At 47.8% G+C, this 14,203-nt stretch overlaps 1 protein-coding gene across 1 annotated transcript in view; it reads left to right on the plus strand.

Annotated features, from left to right (window-relative positions):
* nomo (nodal modulator) overlaps positions 1-11,854 on the plus strand; it is a 152,360-nt gene extending 140,506 nt beyond the window's left edge. Inside the window, 7 exon segments of the mRNA XM_051934327.1 lie at positions 4,207-4,348; positions 4,435-4,518; positions 4,589-4,699; positions 4,832-4,933; positions 5,048-5,167; positions 9,948-10,040; positions 10,867-11,854. Coding sequence (XP_051790287.1) covers positions 4,207-4,348; positions 4,435-4,518; positions 4,589-4,699; positions 4,832-4,933; positions 5,048-5,167; positions 9,948-10,040; positions 10,867-10,998 — 784 coding nt within the window. The 3' untranslated portion in view covers positions 10,999-11,854.
* The last annotated feature ends 2,349 nt before the right edge of the window (positions 11,855-14,203 follow it).

Here is a 14,203-nt window from a genome sequence, read left to right on the forward strand (position 1 = left end):
ATAGGGGGTCCGCGGCTTCAAAATAAAAAAAAGGGCCAGGATTTAATCCGTATAGCCGCGGGGAGTTAATGAGGTAGTTGGAGCGAGTCGCACCTACATGTGTGGGTGCATTCGAACACAATTACTTCATTGGCTTCCTGCGGCGTGTGATTGAGGCGCTGCACCCACGGAGGCGCGGGGAGACGGGGCCATATATACAGGTCGACATCAGGAAAGGGGGAATATGAATGGATTGTGCTTGAAAGTTTGTGAACCCTTTAGAATTTTCTATATTTCTGCATAAATAAACATCATCAGATTTTCACTCAAGTCCTAAAAGTAGATAAAGAGAAACCAGTTAAACAAATGAGGCAAAAATATTATACTTGGTCATTTATTTATTAAGGAAAATGATCGAATATTACATATTTGTGAGTGGCAAAAGTATGTGAACCTCTAGGATTATCAGTTAGTTTGAAGGTGAAATTCGAGTCCAGTGTTTTCAATCAATGGGATGATAGTCAGGTGTGAGTGGGCACCCTGTGTTATTTAAAGAACAGGATCTATCAAAGTCTGCTCTTCACAACACGTTTGTGGAAGTGTATCATGGCACGAACAAAGATTTCTGGGAACCTCACAAAAAGAGTCGTTGATGCTCATCAGGTTGGAAAAGGTCACAAAACCATTTCTAAAGAGTTTGGACTCCACCAATCCACAGTCAGACAGATTGTGTACAAATGGAGGAAATTCAAGACCATTGTTACCCTCCCCAGGAGTTGTCGACCAACAAAGATCACTCCAAGAGCAAGGCGTGTAATAGTCGGCGAGGTCACAAAGGACCTAGGGTAACTTCTAAGCAACTGAAGGCCTCTCTCACATTGGCTAATGTTCATGTTCATGAGTCCACCATCAGGAGAACACTCAACAACAATGGTGTGCATGGCAGGGTTGCAAGGAGAAAGCCACTGCTCTCCAAAAAAAACATTACTGCTCATCTGCAGTTTGCTAAAGATCACGTGGACAAACCAGAAGGCTATTGGAAGAATGTTTTGTGGACGGATGAGACCAAAATAGAACTTTTTGGTTTAAATAAAAAGCTTTATCTTTGGAGAAAGGAAAACACTGCATTCCAGCATAAGAACCTTATCCCATCTGTGAAACGTGGTGGTAGTATCATGGTTTGGGCCTGTTTTGCTGCATCTGGGCCAGGACGGCTTGCCTGAATTCTGAATTATATCAGAATTCTAAAGGAAAATGGCAGGACATCTGTCCATGAACTGAATCTCAAGAGAAGGTGGGTCACACAGCAAGACAACGACCCTAAGCACACAAGTTGTTCTACCAAAGAATGGTTAAAGAAGAATAAAGTGAATGTTTTGGAATGGCCAAGTCAAAGTCCTGACCTTAACCCAATCGAAATGTTGTGGAAGGACCTGAAGCGAGCAGTTAATGTGAGGAAACCCACCAACATCCCAGAGTTGAAGCTGTTCTGTACGGAGAAATGGGTGAAAATTCAGGACTGATCAACTGTTACCGGAAACATTTAGGGGGTCACACCAGATACTGAAAGCAAAGGTTCACATACTTTTGCCACTCACAAATATGTAATATTCGATCATTTTCCTTAATAAATAAACACGGTGAGTGAAGTTTAGACCAAAAAGTTCTATTTTGGTCTCATCTGACCACATGACTTTCTCCCATGCCTCCTCTGGATCATCCAGATGGTCATTGGCAAACTTCAGATGGGCCTGGACATGGGATGACTTGAGCAGGGGAACCTTCCGTGCAATGTGTGATTTGAAACCATGACGTCATAGTGTTCTACTGACAGTGACCTTTGAAACTCTGGTCCCAGCTCTCTTCATGTCATTGACCAGCTCCTCCCGTGTAGTTCTGGGCTGATTCCTCACCTTTCTTATCATCTGTGATACCCCACGAGGTGAGATCTTGCATGCAGCCCCAGTCCGAGGGAGACTGACAGTCGTCTTTAGCCTCTTCCATTTTCTGACAATTGCTCCAACAGTTGATGTATGTTCACCAAGCTGCTTGGCAATTGCCCCGTAGCCCTTTCCAGCCTTGTGGAGGTCCACAATTTTGTCTCTGGTGTCTTTTGACAGCTGTGTGGTCTTGCCCATGGTAGTAGTTGGAGTCTGACTGACTGTGGGGTGGACAGGTGTCTTTAAAGAGCTCAGACAGGTGCTACTAATTAAGATTACTAAGTGGAGTAGAGGTGGACTTCTTAAAGGCAGAGTAATAATAATAATAATTCATTATATTTATATAGCGCTTTTCTCAGTACTCAAAGCGCTATCCACACAGGGAGGAACCGGGAAGCGAACCCACAATCTTCCACAGTGTCCTTACTGCAAAGCAGCAGCACTACCACTGCACCACCTGTGAGGACAGTCTTTGAGAGCCAGAATTCTTGGTGATTGCCAGGTGTTCAAATACTTATGTGCAGCAGTGCAATACAAATAAATTCTGTACAAATCATACAATGGGATTTCCTGAATTTTTTTTTTACGTTCTGTCTCTCACAGTGGGAATGACACCTACAATGGGAATTTCAGACCCCTCCGTGATTTCTAAGTGGGAGAACTTGCAAAATCGCAGGGTGTTCAAATACTTATGTTCCTCACTGTAGATAGATAGATACTTTATTAATCCCAAGGGGAAATTCACAATTAGTAAATTGTCCTCATATGTCAGCTCATCTCGGTGACATTTACCGACGGTGTCGGGTTCAGGGCTCCCCGTAAAGAAGATGGGAGCATGGAGCGGACCTGCATCGTCACACTCGGGTGTCTTCACAATGCATTGACTGGTGAGCCCCTTGGTGTGTCGTGTGTCACTGAAGCAGTGCATCATTTTTAATTTCTTGTGTTTGTGGAGTACGGAGATACGAGACATTCAGCCAACATCATTAACATGTCCATCGGGGGGGTTCAAATCACCTGTGTCATGTAATCTCATGTCAGGTGTCCAGTCGCAGGCTCACTACATCCTGAGTTTAAAATATTGAGGATGCCCTGATGCCCACAGGGTAGCGAAACGGCCCCAAAGGTGTCCGAATTGTGAAGCTCTTATGTCTCACACAATATGAGACCTCCGGGCAGCCAAAACACACCTGCAGCTCTTGTTGAGTAAGTGAAAGTCTGAATTTATTTAGGTCCAGTAACGGCGCACAGCACAATATTGAATCCACTTGACTTGTCGTTCCTAGTTCTCCTCCTCTCTCTTTCTCTGTACGTTTATCATTCGTGTGCTCAGAGGTTGATGCGCTCGTTCCTTCCTGAGCAGCTCTTCTTCTTCTCTCCACCCTAGCGGCCCGCTTCTTCTCTTTTCACGTTAAAACTGATGAAGTCCGTGTTTGTGTTGCGATTACTTTGTACGTTTTCTTAAATTTTTCACTTAAGCTGGCACTCAAGTCTTCAATCTGCCTCAAGAATGATTTAGGATATGAAGAGGTAGGGGAAGTGACGACGAAGGTGGTAGGGATGAGAATGGCGGCCATACGCATGAGCCACATGGCTGCTCTGCTGGCTGCTGCCGAGAGTTGATTCTACAATAAAATAAGAGGAATAACCTTGGAGGTCAATCATCACTCTGAAAGCGGACAGTAGACGTCACGTAGTATAACGTGTACCACGTTTCGGGTCAATGGGGTTGTGAGCTACAGATGATTTAAAATCCTGGACAGACACGCTAGCATATTATAGAACAAGATAACATCTGCACAAGAAGGCCAACAAGCTTACCAATCCTGCTCACCCGATTTTTCTTCCACATATCGAGTCTTGAAGGCCCCTGAAGTCCAAATGTCTGCCACTCTGCTTGGTCGCTTACTCCGTGTGGAGGGTTGAGGAGAGGACGGTGAAGGCGAGCGTCAGTGGTGTTCCTACTCATGACGCGTGTTAGCCTCTCGGCCCTGCCACCGCTTGCATCATTTTTATAGAATGTCGTAACACTTGCAGCCCCCCAGTCCTTTTCAAAAACACGTGCCTGACAGGTTTCTGTCTGCACTCGCCAATCTCCTGTAGCACTTTGAGGACGAGCAATCGGGGGATTTTTTTTTTTTTTTTTTTTTTTAAACACTTTTAAGAAGTTCCAGAAATGTGAGGCGCTGGCCAGCAGCTCGACTCCCGTTGACTTCACGTGACTTGCATTTTCTTGGGCGGCCTTCACAGCCCATACTTTACCTCCCTCTCCCTGTTTGAACTCCAGCTGTTACGGCTCCGTCTCCTCTCTGAGCGGCGATCCGGAAAAGGGCGTGTCGGTGGAGGCCGTCGGCCAGGGGGACTGCAGCCTGTACGTGGAGGACACCATCACCGACGAGGAGGGCCGATTCCGCCTGCGTGGCCTGCTGGTGAGTGGAGCCAAACGTCTGCCAGCCTTGCTTGGATGCTTGAAGGCCAAATTGGAATTTTGTTTTTGTGTCCCGTCTGTTCCCAGCCCGGGTGCAAATACGTCATCCAGTTGAAAGCAGAGGGTAACGAGCACATCGAAAGAGCCCTCCCACCGCATCGCGCCATCGAGGTAGGTGGCTTCAGACGTCGCGTCGGACTGGCATCCTTCAAGAAGGTTTATGTTGGTGTTGTCTCTGCAGGTGGGGAGCAGCGACATCGAGGGGGTCAACATCATCGCCTTCAGGCAGATCAACCAGTTTGACCTTAGCGGAAATGTCATCAGCTCTCCGGAGTTCCTTTCCATGCTTTGGGTAAATGTGGCCAGCCTGTCTGGAGGGAACGGGCTAGTGGGGTCTCATTGTAGGGGGGATCACTTTTGAATTACAAACTGACTGACTTTGTCATGACTAGGCATGCGGACATTTCCTTTTTGTTCTCAACAGGTGAAGCTTTATAAAAGCGATAATCTGGATAACCCTGTTCAGAAGGTCTCCCTGGGGCAGTCCCTGTTTTTCCACTTTCCCCCTTTGCTTCGCGATGGAGAGGTGAGTGTCGACGGACGAGCGCTCCACATTTCCGGCTTTGTACTTTTATTCTTTCATGCTTTGCCGGGTGTTTCTCTCCATCTCTCTCTCTCTCTGTCTGTTTATTCCCCTCAGAACTACGTCATGATGCTGGACACCACCCTGCCACGTTCACAGTACGACTTCTCTCTGCCGCAGGTTTCCTTTAGTTCCTCGGGGTACCACAAACACGTCACTCTGTCCTTCAACCCCATGGTAAGTCACCCCTCCTTCGTATTACCTCCTTTCTAGTTGCTGGGACATTTTACTTTTGTGACAGAGACTTTTTGTTACGAGTCCCAAAGCACGACAGTCACTGTGCGGGTTGGGGGGGTATTTACTTTGACACTCCGGCTACTATCAGGGCAAACACCAGGGGCACATTTATAAAACTTTGAGCATGAAAATAAAAGATCAGATTTATAAAGCCTGCCACATTCCTAGGCCGTGTACTGTTTATAAGTCACAGTCCCCTTGTAAATGTGCGCACGTGAAAGCCCCTCAAATGTCACCCTGAAACAGCCATATATGGAACATGCTAATCAGCCTCATGCATATGCAATCAACGATGCTGCAGCACTTCATTGGCTGGTAGAGCTGCCTGTCCCACCTGACTCATCAAGACCCGCCCCCAGCACTCTAGAGTACCTGCTTGTGTTGCACATCTGAGAGCACAGGACCGTGTACGGCAGCGGTTCTCAATCTGCGGGGCAAAAAAGGGGGTGCGAATGTTGCCATATGTGGCATAATTTCGCTATTCGTAGAGAAATTTTAAACTTGTAGCGGTGTATTGGCAGCAAAAAATCAAGGAATAAATTTTATAGGGTTTCTAAAAAACGTTAGGGGGGGCGCGATTAAAACTGTTATGGAAACTCGGGTCGCAAATACTTAAAGGTTGAGAAATGCTGGTGTACGGCATTGTAGCGCCTGCCCCTTTGCACTCTGGTTGGTCCAGGACCTGTCACCTGGCCTTCATGACACACTGAGGGTTCAGCCAGTTACCTCACTAGCAAGCCAGTCACCACGCACAGCACTGTCATGTCTGCCACGGCTGCTTTGCCTCAAAGTGAATGAATCACTGGTGACCGAGGCCACCGAGACGCGATGTTTGCCAGTCACCTCTCTGATGACTTGTGCCTTAAAGGAATGTCACCTGTCATGGCCAACAAACGCAGCTTCGTTCTCGCTAGGCGCCCTTATTGCAATAGGAGTGCCGTCAAGTGCTGTGGTGACATTAGGCAAACGGATTTTTTATGTTGCTAAAGACAAGTTGATTTTTTGGTGTCTGTGCACCCACACCAGACAGAAACTGAATGTAGCGCCTCGCCAGTCCGGGTCAGTGCTGGGGGCCACTGCTGTTTTTAATATCTATAAATGATTTAGATAGGAATATCAGGAAAAAGCTGGTTAAGTTTGCAGATGATACCAAGATAGGTGGATTAGCAGATAATTTGGAATCCATTATATCGTCACAGAAGGACTTGGACAGCAGACAGGCTTGGGCAGATGAAATTTAATGGCAGTAAATGTAAAGAATAACAAATGGGAAGTAAAAATGTGAGGTTTGCATACACAAAGGGTGGTTGGAAAATCGAGAGTCCACCTTATGAGAAGGATTTAGGAGTCACAGTGGACTCTAAGCTATCGACATCCCGACAGAGTTCAGAAGCCATTAAGAAGGCTCACAGACTGTCAGGTTATATAGCGCCTTGATGTGTGGAGTACAAGTCACAGGAGGTTCTGCTTAGGCTTTATAACACACTGGTGAAGCCTCTGGAGTCCTGGGTGCAGTTTTGGTCTTCAGGCTACAAAAAGGACATAGCAGCACAAGAGAAGGTCCAGAGAAGAGCAACTACAGGGAATGAGTTATGAGGGAAGATTAAAAGAGCTGAGCCTAAGTCTTGAGTTAAGTTTAGGTCTTGTTAGGTCTGAAAATCAAAAGTACGCCCAATGAGAAGGACTTGGGAGTCATAGTGGACTCAACACTATCAACTGGCAGACAATGTTCAGAAGCCATTAAGAAGCTAGCAGAATGTCAGGTTATATAGCGCCTTGATGTGTGGAGTACAAGTCCCAGGAGGTTCTGCTCAGGCTTTATAACACCCTGGTGAGGCCTCATCTGGAGTTCTGTGTGCAGTTTTGGTCTCCAGGCTACAAAAAGGACATAGCAGCACAAGAGAAGGTCCAGAGAAGAGCAACTACAGAAGATGAGTTATGAAGAAAGAATAAAAGAGCTGAGCCCAACCAACGCTTGAGTTAAGTTTAAGGTGTGAATACACAATGGGAGGTCTGAAAATCAAAAGGACGCCTTACGAGAAGGACTTGGGAGGCATAGTGGGCTATCAACAGATGGACAGTGTTCAGAAGCTAATGGAATGTCAGGTTATATAGCGCCTTGATGTGTGTAGTACAAGTCCAAAGAGGTGATGCTGATGCTTTATAACACTCTGGTGAGGCCTCATCTGGAGTACTGGGTGCAGTTTTGGTCTCCAGGCTACAAAGGGACAGAACAGCACAAGAGAAGGTCCAGAGAAGAGCGACTAGGCTGATTCCAGGGCTACAGGGGATGAGTTATGAGGGAAGATTAAAAAAGCTGAGCCTAAGTCTTGAGTTAAGTTTAGGTCTGAATACACAGTAGGAGGTCTGAAAATCAAAAGTACACCCTATGAGAAGGACTTAGGAGTCATAGTGGACTCAACACTATCAACTGACAGACAGTGTTCAGAAGCCATTAAGAAGGCTAACAGGGTGTCTGGTTATATAGCGCCTTGATGTGTGGAGTTCAAGTCACAGGAGGTTCTGCTGAAGCTTTATAACACACTGGTGAGGCCTCATCTGGAGTACTAGGTGCTGTTTTGGCCTCCAGGCTACAAAAAGACATAACAGCACTGGAGAAAGGCCCACAGAAGAGCGACTACGGGGGATGAGTTATAAGGAAAGATTGAGCTGAGTCTTCACAGTTTAAGCAAAAAGATTAAGAGGAGACCTGACTGAAGTGTGCAAAACTATGAAGGGAATTAGTGCAGTGGATCAAGACGGTGACTTTAAAATGAGTTCATCAAGAACACGGGGACACAGCTGGAAACGTAAGGGTAAATTTCACACAAACATTAGGAAGTTTTTCTTTACACAAAGAACGATAGACACTTGGAATAAGCGACCAAGTAGTGTGGTGGACAGTAAGACTTTAGGGACCTTCAAAGCTCAACTTGATGTTTTCTTGGAAGAAATAAGCGGACAGGACTGGCGAGCTTTGTTGGGCTGAATGGCCTGCTCTCATCCAGATTGTTCTAATGGCACAGCAGACGTATAACGGGAGTGAAGTTTGCCTGAGATATTCCTGACCTGTCGGCCAGTTCCCTGAGAAGTGACAACAGGTAGCCAATGTAAAGTGATGAAAAACCAAAAAAGCTCTAGTGCCAGTCATTAGCATTGGCCCTCTTAAAACGATCTGTAGTACAGTGGTCTGCACATCGCAGTCATCACTTTTGAGGTGTGATGTATTTGTACATCAACAGAAGTTATACCAATGGCTCAGGGACATGTGCGAGTCGTCATTTAGCTGGTTTGGTGGCATTTCCCTCCATGGACGAGGGTGTCATTATTGCCCAGTTTCTCGTACACATGGGTGAGAGTTGCCGTAAATTAAACGTAAGCTTTCACATCGGCCTTTCTTTCATGGATCCCGACGTTTGCCTGAGAGGTTGCATTTCGAGCCTCACTCTTTGTGCTTATGCCATCTTTAGAAACGAGGCCTTTTGTGAAATACAAAGTTTATTTTTGCAGTTTGCTCTGTTACACTATGACGCTCTGAAGAGCACAAAGGCATGAAGGAGAAGTCAGCAATGGTAATCAGTCTCATGCGAACAAAATCCCAATGCAGCGTCCAAAAACGGAGCACGGGTTCAAAAATCCCACCAAAAACACAAAAGCACAGTAAAAAAACACAAGTAAAACTCCCAAGTGCATTCGAAATGAACTCGGGTTGGGGGAAGTTGGGGGTTGGGACTCTCCGCAGTTATAGGCAGAGGGCAGTTCCTGGCGGTGATTGGCAGGTGGCCCCGCCTCCTGGGGGGACCACCCACAGCATACACGCAACATCACCGAGGCACTGAAACCTAAACACAATCAACAGCAAATAGGCATAAATTAAAGGAACACGTGAAAAAGACATCAGAAGTGGGCACGTGTGACAAAAAACTGAGATGCCAACGCGTCCGTCTGTAGCTGCTGAAGTCGCATCACAGATCTCTCCTGATGTTCTCCATCCCTCCGTTTAATTTTAGTCCGCGTCCTCCATATTGGGTGTCACTCCTTAACCAAAGTAAATATGAGTTTGCTTTGATTGTCTCCTAGCCGGCGGCAGTGGCGTTTCTGCATTAAGAGACGAGCCGCAGTGCCCTGACTGATGCCAACAGGCTATGTGCACCAGGTGGGAGTTTTCCACATGCTAATAAATAAAAAAGCCAGTTTGCAGAGGGCCACGGGTGCATTTGGCTGGGTACGTTAGGTGTAAAGATTATGGGTGCCACTCAAACTGTAACGCTGACTGCGTCAACCCCACATCTGCCCTGAGCCCGCAGCCCACCTCACACTTGTGTACACGGTGGGCTCGACTCCTGCTTTTCGTCTGTCGCTCATATTTGCCATCCAAATACCCTTTGGTGTTCCTGAAATGTTGCAGAGAGGGAGCCGTTACTACGCGACATTCTCAGAGCTGCTTTATCTAGTGTACTGTCACGGGGGTCCGGAGCCCACCCTGGTAGCGGCACGTCTCTGACGTTTACTTTTCTAGCAGCCCTACAAGTACAACAAGTGACGCTCCCGAGCTCTTTGTCTCCCTGGTGTCGTCATACTGAAGGTGTGGACGGCTCTCTAATGTTCATTTACACCACACAGCTGGCTTTTATTGAACGCAGAAGGTGGGTGGTCTGCTGTTGACGTTCGCTCGTTCTTACCGTGTTTTTTTAATTTCCCTCTTTTGTTTGCTTCTCAGCGTAAACTCCCTGACCAGGATGTGGCCCAGGGCTCATACATCGCCCTGCCTCTCACGCTGTTACTGCTGCTGGCGGCCTACAACCACGAGAAGGTAAGCACAGCGAGACGCCTCTTACTGTGACGGAGCTCATTTGGGGTCCTGGTCCACCCTTTTAATGATAGATGTGTCAGCCTGGCTCAGTCCTTTACATGGTGCCCCTTACTACAAGCAGAAGTGAAAATGACGGTATCTTGTTGATTCGGGGGTCTTCTCTTGAGGTGATGTTACCAGCCCACCTCACCACACAGGCCCTCGCAGAGTTGTGGAAGATGTGAAGGGTGTCACTTCCCACCTTAAAGGAATGTGATACCCTAAGATAAAAAGAGCCCGCTCTGCCCTTTCTTATGCTGTTCCTCAGTATTAGTTGTTTAAGTGAGTGAGTGACTAAGGGGGCATTTACTTTTTCACAAAAGCGAGTCAAGTATCAGATAACTTTATTACTTAACTCCATTCAGTCGTTTAGACAAAAGGCACTGCTAAATAAAGGGAGCCAAAGATGTGACAATTATCCTCCAGTAGGGGACAGCAGCTTGGGGGGGGGGGGGGGCAAATACTTTTTCACAGCACTCTCAGATGTTAAAAAGTGACCTTTGGGGTGCGGGGGGCTCGTCACATATTTTTCACATTTACTACAAAGTGAACAGATGAGAACTTGGGGACCCTCAAACCTCGACTCAAGTCAAGTGGCTTTATTGTCGTGCCGTCCATACACAGTGTGACAGGTCGATGTTATTTTGAGGGGGGTCTCGGTGGTGGGTTTGGTGGGCTTGTTAGGGGGGGGGGGCTGACTGGCCTTTTTCTCATCGTGTGCGTTTTTTTTTTATTTCACCTCTTATCCCCCCCAATTTCTTCAGCGCTCTGTCTTGGTTGCTTGCAGGTCATCCCCCTGTTAACACATTTGGCCAGCTGGGCCCAAAGCATGCGAGGCCTGGGGCAGACCATGGGAGACAACGCCAACCAGGAGGACGCCAAGCGGCAAGCTAAGAGGCAGAAAGCCAGGCGGACGTGACGGGACGGGACTTGTGTGGAGTAAACGGGGGGGGGGGGTTTGGGGTTGTGGGGGGATTGGGGTTCATTAGTGATAACTCCGGTGCAGTGGTGACGGGTCAGGGTTGGATAGATGAAGTCATGGAGCGTCCAGGGGGCTACGCCAGGGCTGTGCCACTCCACCCAAGGCCGGTGATGTCTCCACGTCGTCTGTCTCTTCAGCCGCGTGTGTTCTCTTTGTTCTCGATGAGAGCCGTTTTTTTTTTTTGTTTGTTTTGTTTGTTTTTGTAATCCTGAGGACTGTTGGTGGGACACTAAATGTGCCAGTGCTTGATGACAAATTGTGGCACCGTTTAGTGGCCGCTGGCATTCCTGGGAACCGTTTATATGCACTAATGAAGCTGAGCTTTCCAGGTAACATTTATGGAGCTCTCGGCCCCATGGGGGGCTCCTGGCTAATATATAATTTTATTTTATTTTTTTTTGACTGCACAGCTCGCCCCTCCATGTGCCGTCGGGTCTTTTCTGCTCCTTTGTTCTTGAAGATGCCCCTGTGGCTTGGCGTCCGCCTCTCCTTCTTTTGCTTTTTGCCCTTCTTCTCTTGCTGTCTGCCACCCTTGCTACCCACTGGGAGCTCTTTGCCACTTGTCTGTATGCCATCCCAACTTGCCCCTACACACATGCCCACCTCACATCAGCCCTGCCTTCTGTGCTCCCTCACTCCTTCCTTCCATGCCAAGCGTCCTTACTGTTCAGTGTGGCATCTTCAGTGATTTGTGTCTCGTCATTTAAATCCTTTTGTTAGAAATAAAGAGAAGGAGGGGACTAAAAAATGTGAACGTTGAACCTTTGAGTTATTAAAGTGAGTCACAAATCGAGCCTTTTGTGTTTCTTTGTCTCCTTAACTTGACTAGCCAGGCGTCTCAGGTGGTCCGGTTTGGATGTCCGGAGGGCTGCTTATGAACTGGGGTGAGGGTTTGGTCACAGCGGGGACGTTTATAGCGCCTTGACAGCTCATCTTAGAACTGTAAACTGCCTTGAGAGGACCAGAATGACATGGGGCAAAAAAAAAAAAGGGTCTCTTGTAAGGAATGGTGGGCTTCATTAAGGTGGGCCAAATTACAGCAAATGGAGAAAAGGGAAACGGGTGTTAATGAAGAGCCTTTATGCCCTCCCTGTGCCTACGTCCCTGTCATCGAATTTAAAAATCAAAAAACAGAGGGACATGCGTGGAAAAAGAGGGAGACACGGGGTGGGCACGTGGAGAGCGGCGTGTCGGTGACGTGTATGAGGACCTCGCCTGGGGTCACACCGCAGTCTGTGTCAGTTAGGGGGCTCCTCGGGTGAGCTGATGTTGTGGGGGGCCGCGTGGTGTGTATTGGACCAGCAAGTACGAATTCCACTTGACGCGGTGCCATCCTGCTGTCGGTCATATAGTGCCTTTTATTTAGTAGCACTTTTCATTTCTCTCTATTTATCAGTTATATAGCGCCTTTTACATCTATCATATAGCGTCTGTCATGTCTGTTTTATATAGTGCCTTTCACATCTATCCATATTATATATTGCTTTTCACATCTATCATATAGCACGTTTCATATTTGTCTGTTTTATGTAGTGCATTTCATTTCTATTATATAGTACCTTTAAAATCTATATATTATATCCCGATTTTCACATCTATATCAATATATTATATAGCGCCTTTTATATCTTTATCTCTATTATATAGTGCCTTTCACATATCCGTCTATGTTTCATTTAGTGCCTTTCACACCTCCCGACCTTATGAAGTGTGCTATATAGTTTATCCTGGCACCAGAGTGGTGACACGATTCATTTTGGGCAGACGTGCGTGGTTGACAGTGACAGTCCCACTGCTGCTGTCCCCTGCCTTATCCGTTACGTACTATCGACTGCAGTGGTGCCTTTCGTTTCTGTCTCTTTTCTAGTGTCTTTCACGTCGCTTTATCCTGGTTGCGTGTTGGTTGCGCATGCAAGTGAACATTTCACGGGACTCTGTGCCCGGGACAGTCCAGTCTGTGTCATATAGTGCCTTTCACCCCCTTCCAATGTAAATATACGTCAGTGTTGTTTGACCCATCGAACCTATGAAATGTAAAAGTCATTTGTCATGCGCCGCAGACCCTCTGTGCCTCTGTGACAGTGCAGCTGCTCCAGCAGCTGCTCCAATTGCGCATCCCAAAGGTCTCTTGTATTCACCGCACGTCGGCCCCCTCAGCCCCCCGCTCCTTGTTCTCCTGTGGCTGTTTTGGCCCCCGGACTTGGACTGGCTTTGTTCTTTTCCTCTCCGTCTCCTCCGATTGCATTGCTGTGCCGTTGTGATTGTCGGCGCTCGCGCTTTCTCGTTCTCTTCCTCTTTCCGTCGGCCGCTGTCTCAATACTCCCTGTTCACCACTGGGCGGCAGTGTTGTGCTTCGTCCTCCGTCAGACGCGTGAAGCTCGAGCTGACAGCCCAGCCGCGCACGACCACCGCTGTGTCTGCGCCGCCGTCTGCCGTTTGAAGGATGTCCGCTCCTTCCTGCGTAGGACCACCCAAGGCTCTGTGAAGGGCCGATTGAACGTGGCCACTTCTGTAGAGGGACAGACAGACAGACCCGCGCACGCGCTTGGTGACGGGGAAGGCGCTGGAAGCCGCCTGCTGTCACACACTTGTCCTGCTGTGTAGGTGATGGTGGTCTTCAGCCCCCTGCTTTTGAAAGCCTTTTTTTCTGGAAATCTAGTGCAAAATTACAGGAACACACACAGAGACACGGACAGTGCTGATGTTTATCTATTGAGTGCCACTTAGAAGGCAAATGGGGGTCGTAAAGGCGTTCGCTTCTGATGGAATGCAGCTACGTGATCCCACCTTCTTGATTTAGGACACCTGATGAATGCAAGTCTCCGTTTATGTCCCCCCAACCCACACACACACACTTCTTAGTTCAGGGGGACAGCAGAAGGCCGGCCGAGTTTGGGGTCTTTTTGACAGACTAGTGCTGATGAGTGGGCACCTCGGTATTTCAGGTGCTCTATGCTGTTGTTGCCGCCAGGTTGTGGGTGGACAATCCGGACTGGCCACCTCTGAGGTAGCCCATCGTGTCCCCTCCACTCGACTCGCTCGATGTCGCGGCCGCACGGCGCACCGTTAGTCGCTTCTCGTCTCCGCGCTGGGCCCCCGCCCCCTGGCCGCACTTCGCCGTTGATGTTGTCGCCTTCTCATA

This window comes from Erpetoichthys calabaricus, chromosome 11, assembly GCF_900747795.2.
Source record: "Erpetoichthys calabaricus chromosome 11, fErpCal1.3, whole genome shotgun sequence".
NCBI lineage: Eukaryota > Metazoa > Chordata > Cladistia > Polypteriformes > Polypteridae > Erpetoichthys > Erpetoichthys calabaricus.